We start from the raw sequence: 22,763 nt of genomic DNA on the forward strand, positions 1-22,763 counted from the left end.
AACTTAAAACTACATAGAAATGCCATAATTTAGATCATACACATGTCATAGCATAGTACGTTGCTCAAAAATTACAAATATAATAAAAATATGGTAAGGTATTACTATCTCATAGCATATTACCTTCATTCATAAATCTGTTCACTGGTCTTCTGGCATCTATATGTCACACTAGGTATTTATTAGAAGTGAGCTACTCCATTACTTTTGCCCTGAAGCTTACCAAAGTCTCACAGATTACTTTTTAAAAAGCTCAGAGTTAACTGGCTAATAGTGCTATGCAAGTACATATAGTGAAATTCTTAACCAACAATTCTTTTAAATGTACCACAACATAAATATAAATCACAATAACAAAAACTATGTGTGTGTGTGTACATAAAATAGAGAACAACATTGTGTTACTAGCTGCACTATGTATCACTGCTTCTTACAAGCAGTGTCTAATAAATGTAAGTTAAAATGTGTTGCTGTTATTGGTTAGAATTTAAAGTGGTAATGAGATCTTAAAATGTATAGTGAGGTTCATAAAACAGCAGCATTTTTTCTTTTCTTTTGACTTCACTCCAAGATCTGAAATAAAAAAATGACAAAGGGATACAGCAAGTGCTGACTTTCCAGCTTTAAGGGCCCTGGAGGGTGTTCATGTCTGCAAAAGTGTAGGACTCGTAACCTTTTGATACATAATCCTGTCATTTTTAAATACAGTTACGACACCGTTTAACCCAATGTGGATGTGTACCCCCTCATGTGAAAGCTGAAACTCAGCATTTTTACTTTCACTGTCATTGTTTTATATCAAAGCCAATATGCACCAGCCACAAAAAAAAAACATTAAAAATTTACAGGCTGCAGTGTACTGAAGCTGACAGTAAAGGTGAAAACTTTTTTACATGCTGCTGGGGTCCTGTGCTGGCAGCGGGTGGTGCTGCTCTCAAACCAAAACATAGAAACATGCTGGCATAACAGCACCAGCAGTTACTACAGTATCAAAATAAAAACGAGATTGCTGCAGGATAGTGAACCAATGTGGACAAGTGTGACTAAATCAACTGACAAATTTTGCATCTTGATGGTTGAGAAAGCACGATATCTCACTTTTTTTTTTGACCAAATACAGAAAAAAGTCTGTCATAAATGTTTATTACAGAGTATAGAATCATACATAATGCAGATGTGGAGATATTCTGTGTGTTTCCATATGGATGATGTCACAACAATGTAATTACCTTTACATCATCACATCAGCCATTTTTTATTTTTGCAAATGTTTCAAATGTAATGAGGACACTTTTTTTATATTGACTTAAAAGTGAACAAGTCAATGTTTTTCTTATAGCTGTATGCTTGTGAGGAGGACGTGAATGACCTTGTAGATCTTGACCTTAACAAAAAATAAAAATGCACCATATCGTTAAAATAGACTAACATGCAATACTACAGTTTCACACATTTTCACAATTAATAAAGACAACTATTTACAACAGGAGCAAGACACCCCTTTTCTGGTCTGATCCACTTTTAAAGCAAAACAGACTCATTCATTTTCCCAAATACTGTTCATTAACAATATTTATTTTCTATCTTACAACCTCTGGGCCTTTAGAGAGAAAGTCCAAGCTGTGAAGGAGGTTTAAGTTTGGCCCAAAGATTGGCGAGAGACATTATATACTGTGGTTACATATATAACAAGTAAATGAGTGTGTGATGAAAATGTGAGTGCTGAATATGTGTGTTTGCTCTCTAGGTAAAGCGATGCTGTCCCAGAGCGGTGATGAGGTCCTGCAATGGCTCAGTGTCCTCCGGATCCAACAGGCCGTGCTGTCTGCAGAAGAGTGTGAGGTGTGTGAAGAGCGTGTTGAGGTGTGGGTGCAGGCCTAGTGCCAGTGTCTCTCTGTAGTGAGACCAGTATATGTGAGCCAAAGTCCTAAAAAACAGCAAATACACCTTCTGGACCAGAAACACGAAGCCTGTCGGAAACACTGAACCTGGAAATGAGGGAAGACATGATAGTTGTGGAAACGTGGAGTGTGACGAGGGACAGTGTAAAGGGAATGAAATGCCTTTTACCTGCTTTGGTGGGGAACACATCTTCATCAGTCAGTAGCTCCTGAATGTATGACATGGCATAGTCAAAGTAAAGGGGGGCAGAGCACTTCAGCTTCCTGCCGTGGTCATCGGTCCAAACGTAAACCCTGACAACAACAAACACAGTTATTAACACACAACATGCTGTATGTTCCATGTGTCCGTGGTCAAAAACTCTTTTGAGCGCGTAAGATCTCAGAGAAATACTGACATTCTCTCTTACCAAAACTTACCAAAACTTTAGACATTTATGCCATAAATCTATGCATAAAAGTCACACATTGGTGCATAAAAAATCTCCAGAATGCAGAAAATTAAGTGTTTGATACTCCAAATTTTTGATGTAGGACGAGGTTGTTTAGCAGAGAGGAAAGGCTCTGTGAATATAATATGTGTTTAGGTCTTCATCGTGCCATGCCCTTATCCTTTGAGAATTTTTTAAAAGTTTATATCTTGAATGATAGTCTTAAAAATAACAATTTGATTTCATTCAATTCATTTCATGAAATAAAGGCCTTGTGTATTTTTTATTTCTTAGAGGGGGTCAGGACCCTCCGGTTGGGAACAAGTGCTCTACAGGATGATTTTTTTCCCTTGGCAACTGTCATGTTTATCCAAAATGGTGTACAGATTTTTAGGCATTCTGCTATCTCAAATGGCTTAAAAATTAGTGCATATAGCTGATGTGAAAGGAAAAAAATATCCCCGGGAGCATGGCCCCGGGCCCCCCTCGGTTTGGGTTGATCCCCAAATGTTTACAACAGCTGGCTCCGCCTCTGCTTCACTCAGCTTTTCTCACGTGTGCAGAGTGAAAAAAGGTGAAAAAGACCTAACCAGCTTTGATATTTCAAATTATGGGATAAGTCCCCTTTTAACAATGTCGGTGAATTCTGTAAAAATGTAATAGTGCTCTGCAAAGTGTTAAAAGCTAAATTTAGCAGCTGTTTGTCTTTCCAGAGACAAGCTCTCAGTTTTTCAGGATATCCACCAACTGCACTGTTAAAAGTTTTTGTGGTTTTCGGACGATTGCTGTGTAGTTCATATGAAAAATAGTTCCCTTCACTCTTCCCATCCTAAATTATATTGATTCTTCCCTGCCTGGTTGTATTGACTGAGCCTCCTTGTTTGTTCGTCTATTTGTTTTTTTGCTAGTCTCTTTTTTGTGATTTTTTTGTTTGATTGTTTTTCCATTTTGTCCCATTTGTTTACTTCTTTGTATTTTGTCATTTTCATTCAAATTTTTATTTATTATTTGTGTGTATGTGTGTAAGGTATTGGTAATTTTGGTGTTATTGCAACCTGTACATTTTGTTGCCTGTATTTCTGTTACGGGGGGTGGGAGGCTAAGGGGAGGAAACGTGGGGGAAAAAATGGAAGAATGTTTGGGTACTCTGTGATTTATACGCCTTGCATTGTTCTTCCAATAAAAAAATATTTTTAAAAAAAGTTCACTGTGGATATCTCAGAACCTCCGCAAATAATACTTTTGAAGGACAAGGAAGGACAACATGATAAAATATGAACAGTGAAAGGCTCAGCCAATAACTTACGTGTTTCCTGGTCCGCAGGCCGTTGGGCAGGTACTGGGAGTGCAGAACTCAGACAGTGCACTAGAGAACAGGTTTATGTGCTTGAAAAATGCCACCGCTGAAAGAAATCAAACAGAGGAAAGTGTCACATTGCACACACTCCTGTGTCTGTTTTTTGCAGAGTGGAGTGGAGGATGAGGAGTAGGAGAAAAGGGGTACAAACAGTGTGAAATCTGCTGAGTTGAATGGGTGTCTACTCACTGTTGCTGGCGAGCCACTCTGCCCTGTCGACGCCAGGCGGCAGCGCTGTGAGTGCAAACATGTCTGCGTGTGTGATCTGCTGGCACACATACTGCTGCTGCAGATATGGACGCTCCTCCAGATTATTGTTATTAATTCCCCTTGGGAGGAGAGACGGTGCAGAGTTAATGAAGCAGAGACAGAAAGAGAAAGACCAAGAGACAGAAAATATCGCTGTGTAAAACAATCGATAGGTCAGTGGATTAATTACTCCTGCTGCAGTCGGGAGATAACACATTTTTACTCTCTGATGCTCTCTCATCTGTCTTGCCCTCTGTGGCTGGCACATGCAAACACATACAAACACTGCTCTAAACTGCAGAGCTGAAAGTCCAATAAACCAGCAGTTAATTTAATGAAGGCAGTCAATTCAGAGCCAGAGTAATTACTGTTAATGAAGCTCTCTGCTGCAGTGGTCAGTGCTACAGAACAAATAACTGAGAGGACCAACATTGTGCATGATAATGCACGCAGCTGAGAGCTGAGGCCTGCTGCCTTTCCTACATCAGTTCATATACATACTGATAAGCTATAATCAGTCACACAGGAACAACAGCTTGGGAACTTGTGATAACTACAGAGTGCGAGTGCGGGAAATGAAGGATTGTTGTTTGTGAATGCCAGCGTGCTGTGGAAAGTCAAACTTGGCAGCGTGATTTGACTTTATGCAAACAGGGAGGTGACACCGGCAGTGTGCTGTGATGATGAGTTCCTCTCTCTGTCTTTTCTGTCGCTTGAGAATGCTTTTTTAAATATGGACTAAAGTGAAAGTTTCAAAGTGTAGTGGAATCAGGCAGCTGCCACACTCAGTTTTTAGACGTCTGCACAAACAGCAGCAGCTGAGCGTTTCCTCAGTGTGACCTTGTCTACTGTGATAAGGGAAACACAGCGCTCTCTATGGGGTTTCACTCCCCCCGTGGTGTAAATGTGTGTGCGTGTGGGCAGAGGGAACTTTGTTTAATGATCCAAACAGCAGGTCTTTGTCCAAACTAAAGGTCAGGAGAGGTAGAGAGGGAGTAGTAGTGACAGAGAGGAATGTAAACATTAGCTGTACAAAAGTACAGTAGCTCAGATCCGAACTTCTCTGACGTCCACAGGAACTTCTTTTGTTAACATCCTGTTCTGTTCCAGCTTCATGGTATTAACTCAGTTACCGCCTCTAGGCTACCAGTTGTCAGCGGCACACAAACACAGTGAACCCGGAGCCACTTGTAATGTTGTGTTTGTATGTAAACACACTTCTGTGTGACCTTGCTCTCCCGCTCTTGGCCATCTGTTTACCTTTACCTCAGCCGTGAGGGTGAAATAAACAGTCTTCTTCAGTACAGCCAGCTGGCTCTAAAAGACTCATCCTCGGGCAAATATTTGCAGAGAAACTGTGCTAAAGAAACACATGCAGTCTCGGTTTGAACTACTTCACAACATGTGTTCCCGCTGCTGGAGGAATTCACCTTCTCTGATGCCATCAGACAAATATGTAACTCACACACACACACACACACACACACACACACACACACACACACACACACACACACACACATTTATCTGGTGAACATTCCTGGGTAAACCATGTGTGGCCAGCTTTCTAGTAATGTTTCCTCTGCAATATCCATGACTGTAAAAACATGCTCCCTTTCTGAACTTTAACTATGTTCTTTCAGATTAATTAAAGGCGACGATAGGAAAATGCAGCAAATGCAAAACTTGTGTCCGGATAGGAAGCTGAAACATGAGCACAAGAGAAGAGAATACAACTTACAGTTTGTCACTGCTGATGTCAGAAGGCTGAAGACTCTTGCTGTCTACCTTCGTAGCCGAGGGGTAGCTATGGCAACCCCCCATGGCGTAAAGCTAAGAGCAGAGCTGTTGGTCGTGCCAGCCCCACTTTTCCATCCCAAACATACTAACCCACACACTTCTGCTACACACTACACACAGGCAGCGTATGGCAACAGCTGCTCCTGCACAAACACCTCTCAGCTCACAAAGGAAACCACACAGCTGACAAAACACATAACAAGTTTTTCAAAACACACACACACATGCACAAAAGTAATCCAGGAGTTGAGGATTGAAGCTCTGCTGCTCCAGTGATCCAGTGTCAGTGAGTATATGTCTCCTTTGTCTGGAGTCCCACACCCCACAGGCTCCTCCTCTCCCAGCTCCGAGCGGACAGGCAGGTTTCTCCACAACCCATTTAAGTACAAAACACAACTCCGCCTTCTTCCTCTTTTTCCACCCACTGCATACACACTCTCTTCTCCACACGCATCCTCAGACAGAGCAGACAGGTGCTGATGACAAACTAAAGGTGTTTTTTTTTCCAATGTGGAAGTCAAAAGAGATGGAAAAGAAGACAGGGAGAGGAAGAGAAAGAGGAGCTGGAGCAGCAGCAGGTGTGTTCAGGATCTGCGCTCCACTTGTAAACTACAGAGGAATGCAATGACACACACGATGTATGCAAGCCAAGGAATGAAAACACACACCCTCAGTGAGAGGGCAATGATGTATAGACAGGACTCCTCCAGGCTGAAAGGTGAATATGAGAAGTATATGAGGACAAAAGAAAAGTCTTGAGCTCCTCCCCAACTGTTATATGACCTCAGTTCAGATCACAGTTATAACAGTTTTCAGTTTCCATTAGTTTTTATTTTTACTTTGTTTTGATTTTTGTTCTGCAGTTTAGTTTTAGTTATATTTTTTAGAGTGGTCTTGCTTTTTTCAGTTCAGTTTTTTGTTAAAAAATGTTTAATTCTAATTTAGTTATCACTTTAACTGTTAATCTTTTTTTTATTTTTTTAATATGGGGGGAATTTGTCAAGGGCAAGATTTAGGAAGTATAAAATTGTTATTACACATGGGTGAGAAGCACCAGAGGCCATATGAAACAATACTTTAGTCCCAATATTATTGTATATCACACACACACAAACACACAGGCATATTTCAACTGTAAATTTTGTCCTTTATGGAAAACTTAATTGTCCTCTATAGAGAAAATGTGTTTGTCTGTGCACTCTGAACACATAAACACACGGTATATAAAGTAAGAAGAACATCACAGTGAAACAGTTTCAGTGTCTGTGGGCTATTTTAAACAATAATGGCTGTGTGGGCACAAAACTCCTCCCAAAGCGGGATTTCATGCAGAGTGGCTGTCTGATTCTGTGGCCAGAGGGGAGGAGGGTGAAGCCTGGGTTGAAGTGTAGCGGAAAAAAATCCCAAACCACCACCATCCCTAAAAATATTTGAGGAGACACGTTTTTTTTTTCAGCCTTTTGGAGGATTTAAAAAATATTGATAAATGGAGTCAGGATTGACTTTAAATGAATAGAAGTGATGATGTTCATTATTATGATTATTAAGTTTCTCACTTTTTTTACGGCAGCAAAACATATCTAGTTTTTTTTTTTCTAAAAAATGTTGTAAATTTATGTAATTTTAAAAACAAATCTACTTGGCATCTGTGTATTGATATAATATTTCCACACAAAATATCACAACACTGTGCTGTATTGATTTTCTTTGTATTTTATATTAGTTAGTTTGTAAGTATACTTCAATGTACCATTTAGTTTTTGCTTTATCTAAAGTAATTTTTTTAAAAATGTATTTCATTTACCAAAAATGTTTTTTCTTCACAACTAGTTTTGTTTTTTTAATTTAGTTTGAGTGTAAAGGTTTAGGCTAACTAGTTACATGTAATTAAAATAAAAAATAAATTTAAATGTATTACAGATAGATACTGCAAAAAAATTAAATCACAGTTTCAGCATGAAATGTTAGTGTTTCCAAAGGGGCTACATCCGAATACTTTCTTTAATGTAAAAATTTAATGAAGACTGTAACACTGATTTTGTTGCTTTACATTTTTTTACCGTACAGGAATGATGTAGCTCATGTCCAGTCGTTTTTTTTTTAAAAGGTTATTAAAACAGATACATTACTTATTACATTTCTAACAGTCTAATAGTGATCTATAACCTATGACATTTTAAAAGAAACCTTCCTAACACTAAAGCTAAGTGTAAGTACCACAGCTCACAGCACAGTGAGATCTATGTGGCAGCTTTCTGTTTGCATTGTGGGGGAGACGGTGTATCATTAATTGTCTGTGTGGCTCACATGGGAAGGAGACGTACGGTAAGAAGCGGGAGGCAACATAATCCTTTAGCTCACCTGCCCCTAAGGTAAACATATTTGTGCTCCCATAGACCGACTCCTGCTCCCTCGCTCTCTATTTGTACTGTGTGTGTGTGTGTGTGTGTGTGTGTGTGTGTGTGTGTGTGTGTGTGTGTGTGTTACAGCAAGCTGTAAATGTGAGAGAAACACAGGCTCATGCTTCTTCTTGGTCTGACATATTTATTAGGTTCATATCTGAATGTACAAGCTAAATTGACAACAGGAAACAGACACATTACTCCCTAAATGAAAATAAAGAAGAAAAAAAAAATCAAAACACCAGCATCAGTCCACTTTACAAAAAAGGCATTTTACAACACGGCTGTCTTTCGCACCACTCCCACCTAAAACACACACACACACACACACACACACACACACACACACACACAAATGTGATCAGCTATAACGCGAGAAAGATCTTAATGTTGAAATGGCCTCAACTGACAATGGGCTGAAGTTTAACACCCATTGTCTCTCAATTAAAGTTCAGGGCACACACTGAACAATACAGCACATACCCGACGAGGTGAATGAGGCTAATGTGCAAATGTAATGGCACTTAAAGATGACTGTATCGTACCAAATGCCATTATGCATAACATCACACCATACCCGTAGCTACACTGCACACACAACACACTTTCAAGGTGAAGACGACACACACACACACACACACACACACACACACACCAAAACACAAAGGGTCAGACGCAGTGCTTAGGTTTGGCGAAAGACGAGAAGATGAAGTATTCTGACCCTGTGCACACCCTGACAAAAAAACAGCCCTGTTTTTCTCCTCTAACCCTGACTTAAACCAACGCTTACACTCTGTGCAGCTCCACTTCAAACAGCTCTGCGCTGAACAGATAAAAGCAAAAATATCTGTGATCTAAGACGAATCTTCAAAGTCTTTCTTTGACATGTGGCATCTTCTCCTACTGCTGATAACTCTATCACATAACTAAAAAAAAACATGAGAGAGGGATCAAACAAAGACTGCTTTAGATAAATCTAGACCAGTGACACCATTGCGAGAAAGGAGGCTACTTCACAGATATGAAACCCAGTTGTAACACTGGCGGGAAGACACACTTTGGCAGAAAGCATCGAAGAAAAAGTATTCTAAAGTATCTACATAATTCACTCGTTCAAGTCAAACATTCCCACCTCTCTGAGTGGGGAGTAACGTGGCGGCGCTTGGCACCGCCAAATACAAACCAAAAGTGCTTCTCGAAAAAGTGCTTTTAAAATAAATACAACAATCTATGTTAATCGTTCCGTAGGCATTTATATGCAATTAAAGTCAACTCCTGCCCTGAGAAAGAGAGAGACGAGGAGAGAGATAAAGTAAAGCATGACTGCCGGGCACACGCAAACTTCAAGGATAATTCTGGTTTACTACAGCTGGGGTCTTGTTTTTGTAGTTTCGCTATGAAATCTGTTTTGACAAGATCAACAAGTTAAATGTTGATAACATGAGGAAATAAGATCAGTCTTTTTAACACGCCAACACTTCTGTTAAATTATCTAAACAACGTTACTTTGGATGAGCACACATTCACGTTTTCCTCATAGTGTTGATAGTATGGCTGTCACGCACGATTATTGTTCTTTTTGATTAATTTGACCAGTATTTTAATGATCAAACCCATTCATTATTTGATCTATAAAAGGGATACTTAAGAGCCACTTTTGGGAAATGACAGGAAACCAGGAGCCATTTACAGCAGTCCCACACACGCAGGGGCATTTCTTGGATTTTTGGAAAATGGTCCACACTGGTAAATTGAGTATCACTGGTCCATAAACTGACAGTAAACAAGTGATGCCAAATAGAAGGTTTGGTCCGACCAACAGTGCAAAATCCCCCAAAATACTTAGTTACTTATAGATAAAGGGCTGAACAACTCCAAACTATGTCAGCTGATGAGGATTTGGCTGGGTTTTTTTTTATAAATGCATTCATTTTTCATATGTTTATATGTGTGTGTTTGTGTGTCTGCATGCATGTAATTGCCTACACAGGAGACGTAGAGGGGAAAGATAGAGAGACAATATTTGCCAAAGAGGGAAAGATGGAGAGAAAAAGGAAACAAAAATAAAAAAGGAGAGAAAATAAATCAATAGATAAAAATAAAATATATATCTATATATTTTAAAAAATAAAATAAAAGATAAATAGATTAAAAAAATGGTCTGTTCAATACGAAAATTCGACTATTTGCTCTTTTTTTTCTGCATAACCTTTGAACAGGGATTGGTGTGACATTCAGTGTTACCGCGACAATCAAGTAACATCATGAAAACTACGCTAACAACAGGTCGGATACGTGCAGCAACAATGACACTAGATTTCAAACAAAAGCCAGACTGTATTGCATTAACATGCTGAGAGCAGAGGGCAAAAGATGACGTTACGATATCTCAGAGCCTGACTGAGTTGGCAAAGCTTCTCCGTCTTTGGGCAGCTGCCCCCCTGTTTACACCAAAGAGCAGTGTGAGGAGCACTCACTCTGCAGCTAAATCTGGAGACCCCAGAGGTACACTGCACACTGACTGACAAAAAAATAAATAAATAAATAAACAACTGCTCAATTTGAAGAAATCTCAGTTGATTGAGGGGTCTTCGGCTGATGATTCGGATCTCCTACTTTGAGGGGGAAGCCCTTGTTATATATTAGACAAAGAAAAGCTGCAAATAAGGAAACTGTCAGGAGGTAATGTTAGACACGTCAACTAGCTGACTATCAGAACCGGATATTTTCAATCCATCAGCTGGATTATCAACAAATTTGTTCAGCTCCTGCTGATAATAGTCCCTCATTTCATGGGAAAAGTTTGTCCTTGCAAGTTTGATGACAAAAGTTAAAAGTTGAAGCAGCAGTTTTTTTTTAATGTATAACTTTGTTTTCTCTTCTAAATACGATGGTGTAAACTGGTATTTTGTTTAAAACCGACAACAGAAAAACAAGACCCAAGTTCTAATAAACCATAATCCTTTCATCACAAACACGGAGGATGCATCGCAGACAACCGACTCACATTCACGCACATGCACACTCCCAAACCTCCACGTAGGAAGCATGTAGCAGAGGAACAGGAACTGATGCTGGAGTGTTAACCAAAACAGACATCATTATTGCCTCATTTCAACAGTACAACACACACATACAATACACACGTTGCAACCTGCGAAACAACCGCCTTTCCGTACATTGGATTTATTCCAAAAATAGATATAATGTTTATATATACTGTTTACATTTATATTACGTTTACATATTACCAAGAGTAGCCACAACCTAATACAGGTTCAAATTTCACAATATTACATTTAAACAGCTCTGAGGGTGATATGAATCGGTATGTGCACATCACTGTGTTTTTTTGCACGTGTGTATAGTTTTGGTTGTGTATTCATGTGTGTATGACACTGTGTGCGTGTGTGTGTGTGTGTGTGTGTGTGTTACACAGGTGTGCTTTCTTTGTATCTGCATACCTCTCCTTTGACCTGAGAATGCACTCTGTACCTCAGACAGAGCTCAAACACACATACACACACACATCTACACACATGGATACAACAGCACACACACCTCTACACTACATGAATCTCTCAGAGGTTTGAGGAGGAAGTGACGCATGATGCTCCCAAATCTGAAGCTCTAAATCAACAAATAGGGAGTGTTTGTGTTCCGCATGATCGAAGCAAAGAAATCTTACTCGGGTTGAGAAATTATTTCAGCAGCATGTATGAAAAAAGCCAAATCATTATCACTCACACATTTGCACTAATAAAATGTTTGCCTGTCATGTACAGTGAGATGCTGAGGAGACAATGGCGGCTAGCTTTACAAGCATCTTGGCTTTTGTAATCTTGGCTGATTATTTGAGTATTTTTTTTTTTTTTTTTACTAAAGTGTAAACAGTCAAATGCTCTAATAGAAAAACTCTCTGGGTTGTGATTTAATGCCCAGAGATCAGACATGCATTCTGAAATTCAATGCTGAATTTAATAAAGGTCTAATTTTAAACTGTGTTTGTTTAGCTGGCACTCAAACGCTCATCACATCAAGAGTGTTGTCACTCTCTCAAGTTCAAAGGGAAAATCACATTTTAAAATAGTTCATATGTAAAAGAATTTGGCTTTGGGGATCTGGTACAATGAAATGTTCTTTAAAACTCACATTCCTCTTTGAATTGTAATTATGTTATGAAGGTGCAGGAGAGTCAGTGTACCTTTGTGAAGATATGGGTTATCCAGCATTCATACCGTTAAGGGCTGTTTGACCTCAACACTGAGCGTCTGCCGTTCTTCGGACACAAAAAGGGTGTTGGAGGGCTGCTAACAGGAAGCGAAGGTGGCACTGCTGTGTTGAATGGACAGGTATGAAGCATGGGTGAGTGTTTGTGTGTGCTGCATCGTTAGGCCGGTCCATTGGTAGAAGGCTGCGTCTCTCTGTAAGAAATAAAAAAAAATTAGGAACATTATCTGCCATTGAGACTTCTGGCAATGAACTATAGAAAAAGAGAGACATAGTCTCTCCAGCATGTCCTGGGTCTTCCCCAGGGTCTCCTACCGGTGGGACATGCCCTGAACACCTCACCATGGAGGCATCCGGGAGGCATCCTAATTAGATGCCCGAGCCACCTCATCTGGCTCTTCTCAACGCGGAGGAGCAGCGGCTCTACTCCGAGCACTTCCCGGATGACGGAGCTTCTCACCCTATCTCTAAGGGAGAGCCCAGCCACCCTACGGAGGAAGCTCATTTCGGCCGCTTGTACCCACAGTCTTGTTCTTTCGGTCACTACCCAAAGCTTGTGACCATAGGTGAGGGTAGGAATGAAGATCGACCAGTAAATCAAGAGCTTTGCCTTTCGGCTCAGCTCTCTCTTCACCACGACAGATCGGTGCATAGTCCGCACCGATCAGCCTGTCGATCTCCCGCTCCATCCTTCCCTCACTCGTGAACAAGACCACAAGGTACTTAAACTCCTCCACTTGGGGCAGAATCTCCTCCTCGATTTGGAGAGGGAACTTCACCCTTTTCCGGCTGAGAACCATGGCCTCAGATTTGGAGGTGCTGATTCTCATCCCGGCCGCTACACACTCGGCTGCGAACTGATCCAGTGAGAGCTGGAGGTCACGGCCTGATGAAGCCAACAGGACCACATCATCTGCAAAAAGCAGCGACCCAATCCTGAGGTCACCAAACCGGACCCCCTGAACACGTTGGCTGCGCCTAGAAATTCTGTCCATAAAAGTTATGAACAGAATGGGTGACAAAGGGCAGCCCTGGCTGAGTCCAACCCTCTCCGGAAACGAGTCCCACTTACTACCGGCAATGCAGACCAAGCTCTGGCACCGGTCGTACAGCCCGTGTCAGGGGTCCCATACTCCCGGAGAACCCCCTGCAGGACTCCCCAAGGGACACGGTTGAATGCCTTCTCCAGTCCACAAAGCACATGTGGACTGGTTGGGCAAACTCCCATGCACCCTCAAGGATCCTGCCAAGGGTCCAGAGCTGGTCCACAGTTTCACGACCAGGACGAAAACTGCATTGCTCCTCCCGAATCCGAGGTTCGACTATCCGGCAGACCCTCCTTTCCAGTACCCCTGAATAGACCCTACCAGGGAGGCTGAGGAGTGTGATCCCCATACAGTTGGAACACACCCTCCAGTCCACCTTCTTAAAAAGAGGGACCACCACCCCAGTCTGCTAGTCCAGAGGCACTCCCCCAATGTCCACGCAATGCTGCTGAGACGTGTCAACCATGACAGCACCACAACAACCCGGTGCCTTTAGGAACTCTGGGCGGATCTCATCCATCCCTGGGGCCCTGCCACCGAGGAGCTTTTTGACCACCTCTACAACCTCAGCCCCAGAGATGGGAGAGCCCACTTCCGAGTTCCCAGGCCCTGCGTCCTCACCGGAAGGTGGGATTGAGGAGGTCTTCGAAGTATTCCTTCCACTGATCCACAATGTCCCAAGTCCCCACCATATGGGTCTGCTAGGTCTGGCCGGCGTCCTCCCCCACCATCGGAGCCAACTCACCACCAGGTGGTGATCGGTTGACAGCTCTGCCCCTCTCTTCACCGGAGCGTCCAAGACATGCGGCCACAAGAACGACGACACGACTACAAAGTCGGCCATCGAACTGCGGCCAAGGGTGTCCTGATGCCAAGTACACAATTGGACACCCTTATGCTTGAACATGGTGTTTGTTGTGGACAATCTATGGCGAGCACAGAAGTCCAATAACAAAAGACCACTCGGGTTCAGATCGGGGGGGCCATTCCTCCCGATCACGCCCCTCCAGGTATCACTGTCGCTGCCAACGTGAGCGTTGAAGTCCACAAGCAGAACGAAGGCGGAGGGAGGCTACCCTCTCGTCTACTGGGATAAACTCCAACATACAGACACTGAGCCCGGGGGCAATATGTATTGCCACCCCTGCCCGGCGCCTCTCACCAGTGACAACTCCAGAGTGGAAGAGAGTTTTAATTTGTCATACGCGTCTACATGACGCAGGTAGTTCGAACCCACTGAATGGTAAGTGCGACGGATAAACCTGCGACGTGCCCGCAAAAGTGTCCCGCATGGATTCAGCTGCCGGAGCATTTCATGATGGTCTCCCTTTTGACACGCAGACCATGTTTCTGCTTAAAAGTTATCCACATTGTTCGGTATCCAAATAGTTGTCCAGGTCCCAGCATCTCTGATGATGTTGCCCTCCTAACAACATTTAATGAAGAATATCCGCCCCCTTCTCTGTAGTGCGAGGTCTTTTAAGCGTGATTTAAGGGTTACAATTGATATGTGTATTTCATGATGCGAGGAGAGTATTTCAAGAATCACACTTATATGTATGTCCCTTGTTGAAGTATTGCACTATCAACTCAAGCTCCTCTCCCATCCTGGTAAACACCTGAAATTTTGCGCTCGCTCTGCTATTGCGGTATCCAGTGTAAACAGGAAATGATTAATGACTGATGCCTGACAGACTTGGAATTAGCAAGTACCCTTTCCGGTTTCATGAAATGTATTTTGTGATCTGTGAAATGTATTTGTGTTCTGTGAAATATATTTTGTGCTTTTTAAATATTTATTACTATTGTCCTCAGGGCCACCGTATGGTGGACTGATTAGGCAGACTATATAAAGACACAACGACATCTAGTGGATTTTTTTAGCATAATATATCTAAACCGAATGATAGAGATGGCTCAATCAGGTCGAGTTAAATTCGACACATTCTTCATTGTGATATAGAGACTCAAAATGTGCTCTGCCAAACAGCTGAGCAGGATGTTAATGAGAAGAAAATGATCAGTTGTAACCCACAAACCACTTTTTTTTAGCTTTTTTTTTTAGGTCAGATATGTTAGGATTCTCATAATAGGGCTCATTCTTGGGAGGTGTTTTACTGAGGATTTGTTTTGTGTGGTTATCGCACCCGTTTTATTCAGATGTATACAAACACTGAGATTACCACACCTTTTTTTGGACAAAACTTCAAAACCTTTCCATGACTTTTTAAGGACCCATAACATTTTTTTCAAGTACCTTGTAAGAACCATGCATGACTTTTTGAGGTTTTCTTTGACTTTGGGAACACTGGGAAAAAAAGCGCACACACGCAATGTATACAGGAACACACACTTACTGTGTGACAACTGCCGACTGGTTAGTTGGACTGGCGGTTGTTGGGTTGGAAGAGTCTCCATGTTTCTTTCCCTTTTCGCTGTCTTTCTCATTGCCTTTCGCCTTGTCTTTGATGGAGAGTCCCTCCACTGGCACCTTATCTGCCTCACTGCGAAAAAAAACAAATACAACTGTGACTAACAAAAGGGATAACCAGGGATCATCACCTGAACTCACAACATAAAGAACAAACTGCAGATGCAACTGTCTGCTTTGGCTACATTTCCCCACAGCTGTCTGCTTTCGGTTGTCAACACTGGCCTTTACCATGTCCAGTGTGTGAATCCCACTGTTACTGCCAACATGTAGCTGGTGAGTTGGGAACACAGTTTCTAAGGTTTGTGCTGAGGTAGTTATTCTAAAATTTAAAGTTGTACCTATTTAACTGTAGCATGCTTACAGATGCACTGTTTGTTAGTAACTTGCTAATGAATATGTTGATTTGTTAGAATGTTGATATACCTGATTGGTAGTAACTTCTGTTCAAAGCATGCTAGCTGACATACTGTTAGTAGTGTCGGTGCTCTGAGAGAAAATAAATCATATCAACTTGGTTCTTATTAATGTTACGACTGTGACAATTATTAATTGTATCATAACAACAGTGATACTGCTCTCTTTTGGTGTAATTTCACAAACACAGGCCACCATTTGATTTCTAAAATGCTGATTAGAGGTTGTTCTAGACTTAAAGTGTTGAGAACATGAAATAGGCCTTGCATAAGGAAAGAGGTCCTTTAGGTTCTCTGGAAGCCACCAGTTGTGGGTTAGTATATTTTTGTGATGAATTAGGCTCATCCTGAATTATGGCAAGGCATTGTTAAATCACATCCTGTTAAATGCAATGAGCAAACAAAAACATATGGCACCATTTGTACTCATGGTGGCCTTTCAAAGCCTTCATACAACTTCAGGAACACATTCGGCACTCCAGAGCAAAGACCTCAAGCACAACATACCGTCTGACCGCTGGTCTGAATACTCTGGAGTCAAGCGGAGATGAGAAAGGAGGGAACAGACAGTAAGGAGGGCAATATCAGAAGAAGAACAGAGAAGGTGGAGGTAACATTGCGTGGGAAAAAGAATGGGAGTAAAGGAAAAGAAGGGGTCCATAAAGTCGCTTTTACACAGAGATTGCGCTATAGGGCCGCAACAAAGTCCCCCCTTTACACCGCTCCTGCATTTTTACACAGAACCAAACGATGGCGGTGTCATTGCTTTTCAGTGTGTGATTACATACTGCATCGCGGCATCCCGCAATCTAAAGAGGTATGACAGACATGACATTTAACACGCGAGCGTCCGACTTTAGCGTGATATTTAATATATGCCTCAGCAGGGCTTTCGAAGCAAGAACAAAGGCTTAACACGTCAATCACAATCATTAACGGACTCCGTTATATCACAACTGATTTTATCCTCTGCTCGGAGGGTGAGGAGCTCACGAATCTCATCTTTCTTACAGTTTGTGGATATTTACTGCCGCTGTCACTCTTTGAATTGGTTGCTGCTTGCTACAGCTGCTTTTTAAATCTCCCACGGTGGGTCGTACACATTAACACATCAAATTTTCACACCCATGCTGCCCATGGTCACATCTTTCCGGCTTTACATTTCTTTTATACAGACCTTGTTGTGGCGCTGTCACTACCTTAGAGGCAAGACCACTCTGTCCCTCCTTCTATTTTCCTGACATTATATACAGAACCGCGAGGCGGCGTAAAGGTGTGATATTCCCACCTTGAGCATGCAGCGTAAATGCGACTTAGAAGTGCAACAGAAGAAGGGGGACACACTGCACCAGTCAACACAGTCAACATATAGTTTCTGTGTGAGTGTGTCTACCTGCTGAAGACTGCCCTTTCATTTTTGGCGTCCACGGTGAGTCGAATCGTCTCCTTTCCAGCTCCCGTGGTGATGGTCTCTGTGGTGACTGTCTCACTGGCTGCCGACTCTGTCTTGCCTTCTTCCTCATCGCTGTCTGAGCTGCTGGAGGAGGAGCTGTCTGATGCCACCAGCGGAGCTTTTCTTGCCACACACACACTCCACACACACGCTGCAGAGCATGGGGGGGGGGGAGAAATCACCTCGTTTGAACACGGATGTGTACAGATATAACAGAAGAGGTCAAATTACCACAGAAGTAAGAGACTGAGATGCAGCAGTAATAAGCTGACAAAGGCATTTAAGTTTGGGTTTCTATGACTCTATGAACCTTACTGTCACATCACTTATCTCAGTCGATTTTGCCGACGAAAAGATTACAGGTTCAAATCCAGTAGATGAAAATGTATTCCAAAATTGTTTTTTACAAGTACAAATTTTTTACAAATAATGTGCTTTTAAATGAAAGAGTAACCTTACTTTTAAAACCAGTTCTAACTGTTTCAGTGTTTATCTTTTTAACAATATAAGTTAAAAATATAATATAAACATGCATCCAATGATTATGTAGTTGAATGTGCCATGCTGCAGCAACTCACGGTTCTGATTTGGTTTGGTGTTGCCTGATCCGCTGAGCTCCGAGTCCACAGGAGAGCTGCATCTGGGGCCTGTTTCAGAGCTGGGGACATAAAATCACAAAGATAAGAAGACCTGCAGAAAAAAACAACACAGGCAATAAATGACAGACACAGCCATTGAAATTTAAGGGTGAAATTGTGCCGTTATAGTGTGTCTCTATGGTTGACTCTTCCATTTTTTTTTTTAAATTCTTCAACAAACAAACAAACAACGGAGATACGTTTGGAGACAACAGGTACAATCAAGGCTTAAAGGTAGTTGTTTAACTTCAAGCTGTAAAAACATTTCAGAAATAGACGCTAACTGACATTATGCCTATGTCCCCACATTAAATATTATACTTGATTACATTAAAAAATATATTTTTCTATTCTTTACTCTTTGTTTTAAGTGTTCGTTTTTCACTTAACATTTGTGACTGACATTGCAATTTGCCAAAGCTTTCTCAGAAAATTTGTCACTGCAAAGGGAGCGAAACACTGTTCACATACAATTGCATTCCTCAGCTTAGTCTAGGAGCAGTGTGACATTACAGGCTTAATATGATATTCTTAAGAATTTCAGAGGTTTAATGAATTAGTCTTTCTCTTCCAGTTCAAATTAATGAGGATTTTATTGTTGCACAACTGTTATTCTGGGGGATGCTTTGAGTTTTGCAATGACTGAAATGGTAACTCAAAAATATTATCAGTATATATGTTATTACAATTTTGTCAAAACACACACACACAGACACACACACAGACACAGACAGACACACACAGACACACACACACACACTCACCAACAGAAAGGCTGGAAGTCGGTGAACTTGGCCCATCCTTTTTCCTCTGCTTCTGTGGCAGCTGGTTGGGAGTCTGGAGTGTCCCAGGCGGAAAAGCCCACTCCTGCTGCAGGAGCCTTTGAGTTCACTTCCCCAAAGTCTGCTATCCAGCCAGAGCCTGAATGTAAAAAGCATCACACACTCTGCAGTAGTCACACGCTCAAACCTGCTTTAGCCATAGCATATAGGGAAAAATGCATTACTATAGAACATAAAATGTCTCACTTTTTGTTGCCTCAGTCTGGCTAAGGCTCAAGAAAGGATCCAGGTCATCTTTAGCATCCTCTCCTTCTGAGTCGGAGTCTGCTGCTCTGTCCTCTGCCTCCGAAGCTGTTGTCCTATCACAATCTTTACTAACCGCTGGGCTCTGGGATGATCGTGACCCACCAAACCTTCAATCAAGCAGGACCTTTTACTTCGTTTGATTGATGACAGTTATTTCACATACATTGATAACAACTTGAAGCACAATGCTGAAATAAAATCCAGAACACTGATTGCATCTGTATTTACTGCTGCGTATTGTGTATTTACCTGTTACGGGACTTGGTTTGTGTTGCAAAGTTGATCTCTTTCTCCTCCCAAATGTCCTCTTCATCATCATCAAAGGGCTGAATCTTCTCTTTGGAACAGGCCTCAAACACAGCTGTATTTGCCTGCAAAGGACAGGCAGATGTATCAAATGTGTTAGATTTATTCGATGTACATCAATATTCATAATTCTGCATAACAAATGCTAAAGCTAAAGTCTCAAATGTGTGGCTGTTTGTTTTTGATTTTTTGGCCCCTAACAGAGTTCTCCAGGGATGACATTTTTCTAGAGGCCAACCTGGAAGCTAACATCACCCTGGTTCCCTCATCAAAAAGCCTGTGGAAGTTTTGCGGTACACAAACATTTTTGATACTTAGGAGTTTTGTTCAGCAAGATAATCTTCACAAAAAAACATTGCTACCAGGATTTTTGAAGCCTAAATGCAGTCGCCAGAGAAAAAAAGCTATTGCTGGGCTAAAACAAACTTGACTATGGTCACGTCGCTACCACTATGAGGCTGTAAAGCCATGTTCAGCACGTTTTGAGGAGATTACGTTCTGCAGTCTCATTTAGCCACTTGTTAGCAACCGTCTTTTTTATGTTGCAAAACAAAATGTGAAAGTCTCTTCCGGGTTTCGGGGTTTAATGCATATTTGAGAGTTAACAATGACATTTACAGCTCCAAAATATTACAGAAACACAACTTCATAGAATAAATATGTGAATACATTTGTGTAAACAATCCAAATAAACTCACAGTGTCCTGGCCTGCATCGATGTTGATATTGATCTCTGCAATTCGGTCAAACGTTGCTCTGCCACAAAAATAGAAACCATTCAGTTGACACATAATAACAACAGTTTACTGTCATTGAGGAATGTACCACTGTCATTTACCCAATGCTGTCATCGTGATCAGTAAACTCCTCGTCATTGAAGCCAAACTGATCCACAAAGTTAGCTGTCATCTGCTGGATCTGGTAGTCTGAAAAGGCCTAATTCACATCACACATCATAATTTGAATTAGATTGCTATCTCTGCTAACACAAACAATATTTTGCATATGTGTGGCTACGTATTTGTACCTGCTGCAGTGTCAGTTCTTTAGGAAAGGGGCTCTCCATATCGTCCTCTGAGGATGGGCGCGGGTTTCCAGTGCCAATCTGGAGATGGACGAAACACCACACACAAGAAGTTTGAGTGTGTGTCATTACAAACAGCTATTATGCACTGTGGATGAGCATATGTGTGTGTTTACCAGGTCTATAGTGTTCTTTCTATTAGTCTCCGACAGGGTCTGGTCCACAAAGGTTTCCCAGCGCCCTCTGTAGTCCTCTGGCAGCTCTACATCCAAAAACACAACATCAGCATTAAAAAAGCAATATTCCAGTAAAGAGGGAATTATGTAAATCCCTTCTTTCTTTAACACAGGAATGTGAGTACATTTGTCCACACAGACAAACCTGTGATGAGGCTACTAATCTGTGTGTGAACCGGGCCCTTCTCCAGGTTGTGGACGACTGTGTTGGCAATCCTAGTCAAATGTCCCATGTAACCTCTCCTCATACCACCTTCTGACCTAAACACAGAAGTAATAAAAATTATCATAAACTTAATTTATAGAACACTTTTCACACAAGGAATGCAGCTCAAAGTGCTTCACAATAAAAAAATGCAACGCAAAAAAACCCCAAAACAAACAAACCAACAAAAAAAAAAAAAAACAGAGAACATTTACAAGAATTTCATTAACTAAAAGCCAGGCTTAATAAATAGGATTTCAGTTGTTGTTTAAAAATGTTCACAGAGCCTGCGTCTCTTACAGCTTTTGGAATGGTATTCCATAATTTCGGAGCATAGTTCACATAAGTTGCGCCACCTATTTTCTTGTACATATAACTATTTGTTTTTAAAAAAACAGCAGCAGATGATCTGAGAGCTTGTAAAGGGTTATAGAATGAATGACAGAGAGTCTGCAATGTAGGCCAGTGCTAAACCATTAAGAGCTTTAAAAACCAGTAAAAGAAACTTGTAATATATTCTAAAAGATACCGGGAGCCAGTGGAGTGTAGCTAAAACCGAGGTAATATGCACCCTCTTCCTTGTTTTGGTGAAAAATCTGGCTGCACGATTCTGAATAATTGCTCAAGTCTCTTAATTGACTGTTTCAGAAGGCCAGTAAAAAGAGCATTGCAATCATCTAATCAATTTTAAAAAAAAGGCCACTGCCTGTTTGCAAATGTCATCATGCCATTCCTTACTGTATCTTATCGTTTTCTTCCCAAGCCTCCAGAATCCTCTGGACAAGGTGGCAGTGCTGAAACAACTTGTGAGAGACAAAGACAGGAGTCAATCAATTGTTTTCATTCAGAAATAACCACCCCAGTGGCTCGTTTCAGGAGATGAAGACAAGCAAAGACACCTACATGAGTCACCATTAAATTGTGTGCAGAGTTTTCACTGGTGGCTGAAGGTTCAGAAGGGGCGTCAGTCAATCCTTGCTCTTGTGAAGCATCCTGTTGAGGCATGAACTTTTCCTGGGATCCCAAGCCAGGCTGAAGTCTCATTTCATGGGCACACGGCCGGAGAATGGCAGCAACACAAAGCTCCACTTGGAGGTGCAGGAAGTTGTTCCATGTGTACTTGAAGAACAAGTCCTGAAAAAAGGGCATATTTAACATTTGGTGCTCTCTCAATATTGTTCTCTGGAAATGCAGTATGTTTGCTAATCTCACCAGAAGCAGGTCCATTGTATTGAGTCGGCAGAGTTCCTGTGCTACGACCGCGTGGCTTGCTGAGCTCGTATACAGCAGAGAGGCCACCAATCTGGCTACGTGCAGACGTGTGTTCCCTAATGGCTCCTCCAGCACACCCAGAGTAGTCAGCATGGGATTTCTCTAAAAGTGCACAGATGGAGGAATTAAGAAAACAAAAGCCTAAAGGTTAAGCAGAGTTTTATTATACATGTGCTACTACTGTACAGCAAATGTTAAACGGCTGAGAACCAAACATAACTGTTGAAGAAAAGGGTTGTCACAGCAAAAATAAGAGCATGCTTGATATTTATATCATG

At 41.5% G+C, this 22,763-nt stretch overlaps 2 protein-coding genes across 4 annotated transcripts in view; both read right to left on the reverse strand.

Moving 5' to 3' along the window:
* Window positions 1-1,127: 1,127 nt before the first annotated feature.
* On the reverse strand, window positions 1,128-6,088 carry LOC121950346 (MOB kinase activator 2). The gene is made up of 5 exons (XM_042496308.2): window positions 5,680-6,088; window positions 3,879-4,018; window positions 3,639-3,735; window positions 2,071-2,195; window positions 1,128-1,988 (listed from the first exon to the last, which is right to left on the reverse strand). The coding sequence occupies exons 1-5, from the start codon at window positions 5,760-5,762 to the stop codon at window positions 1,744-1,746; spliced, it is 690 nt and encodes a 229-aa protein (XP_042352242.1). The 5' UTR covers window positions 5,763-6,088; the 3' UTR covers window positions 1,128-1,743.
* Window positions 6,089-8,262: 2,174 nt separating this feature from the next.
* The window catches only part of ppp6r2b (protein phosphatase 6, regulatory subunit 2b), a 28,144-nt gene continuing 13,643 nt past the window's right edge, over window positions 8,263-22,763 (reverse strand). For 2 of the 3 annotated variants that reach the window (XM_088079843.1, XM_088079842.1), the window contains 16 exons: window positions 22,426-22,587; window positions 22,117-22,347; window positions 21,952-22,016; window positions 21,154-21,269; window positions 20,949-21,034; window positions 20,776-20,853; window positions 20,587-20,684; window positions 20,447-20,504; window positions 19,692-19,813; window positions 19,383-19,549; window positions 19,119-19,275; window positions 18,295-18,374; window positions 17,657-17,867; window positions 16,771-16,794; window positions 15,774-15,920; window positions 8,263-12,564 (listed from right to left, as the gene is read on the reverse strand). In XM_088079843.1, coding sequence (XP_087935969.1) covers window positions 12,531-12,564; window positions 15,774-15,920; window positions 16,771-16,794; window positions 17,657-17,867; window positions 18,295-18,374; window positions 19,119-19,275; window positions 19,383-19,549; window positions 19,692-19,813; window positions 20,447-20,504; window positions 20,587-20,684; window positions 20,776-20,853; window positions 20,949-21,034; window positions 21,154-21,269; window positions 21,952-22,016; window positions 22,117-22,347; window positions 22,426-22,587 — 1,836 coding nt within the window. In that variant the 3' untranslated portion in view covers window positions 8,263-12,530. The remainder of the gene's footprint in view (window positions 12,565-15,773; window positions 15,921-16,770; window positions 16,795-17,656; window positions 17,868-18,294; window positions 18,375-19,118; window positions 19,276-19,382; window positions 19,550-19,691; window positions 19,814-20,446; window positions 20,505-20,586; window positions 20,685-20,775; window positions 20,854-20,948; window positions 21,035-21,153; window positions 21,270-21,951; window positions 22,017-22,116; window positions 22,348-22,425; window positions 22,588-22,763) is intronic. The other variant, XM_042495522.2, reaches the window with a different exon arrangement.

This window comes from Plectropomus leopardus, chromosome 7 (assembly GCF_026936395.1).
Source record: "Plectropomus leopardus strain MGB_pleo_1.0 chromosome 7, ASM2693639v1, whole genome shotgun sequence".
Classification (NCBI taxonomy): Eukaryota; Metazoa; Chordata; class Actinopteri; order Perciformes; family Serranidae; genus Plectropomus; species Plectropomus leopardus.

Bases quoted from the DNA above. Each gene is read 5' to 3' on its own strand.
- LOC121950346 (XM_042496308.2), bottom strand. From the start codon at position 5,762: ATGGGGGGTTGCCATAGCTACCCCTCGGCTACGAAGGTAGACAGCAAG. The intron at 3,736-3,878 runs GTGAGTAGACAC...GATTTCTTTCAG, and splicing joins AGAGTGGCTCGCCAGCAACA to CGGTGGCATTTTTCAAGCAC. The intron at 2,196-3,638 runs GTAAGTTATTGG...TGTTGTTGTCAG, and splicing joins GCCTGCGGACCAGGAAACAC to GGTTTACGTTTGGACCGATG.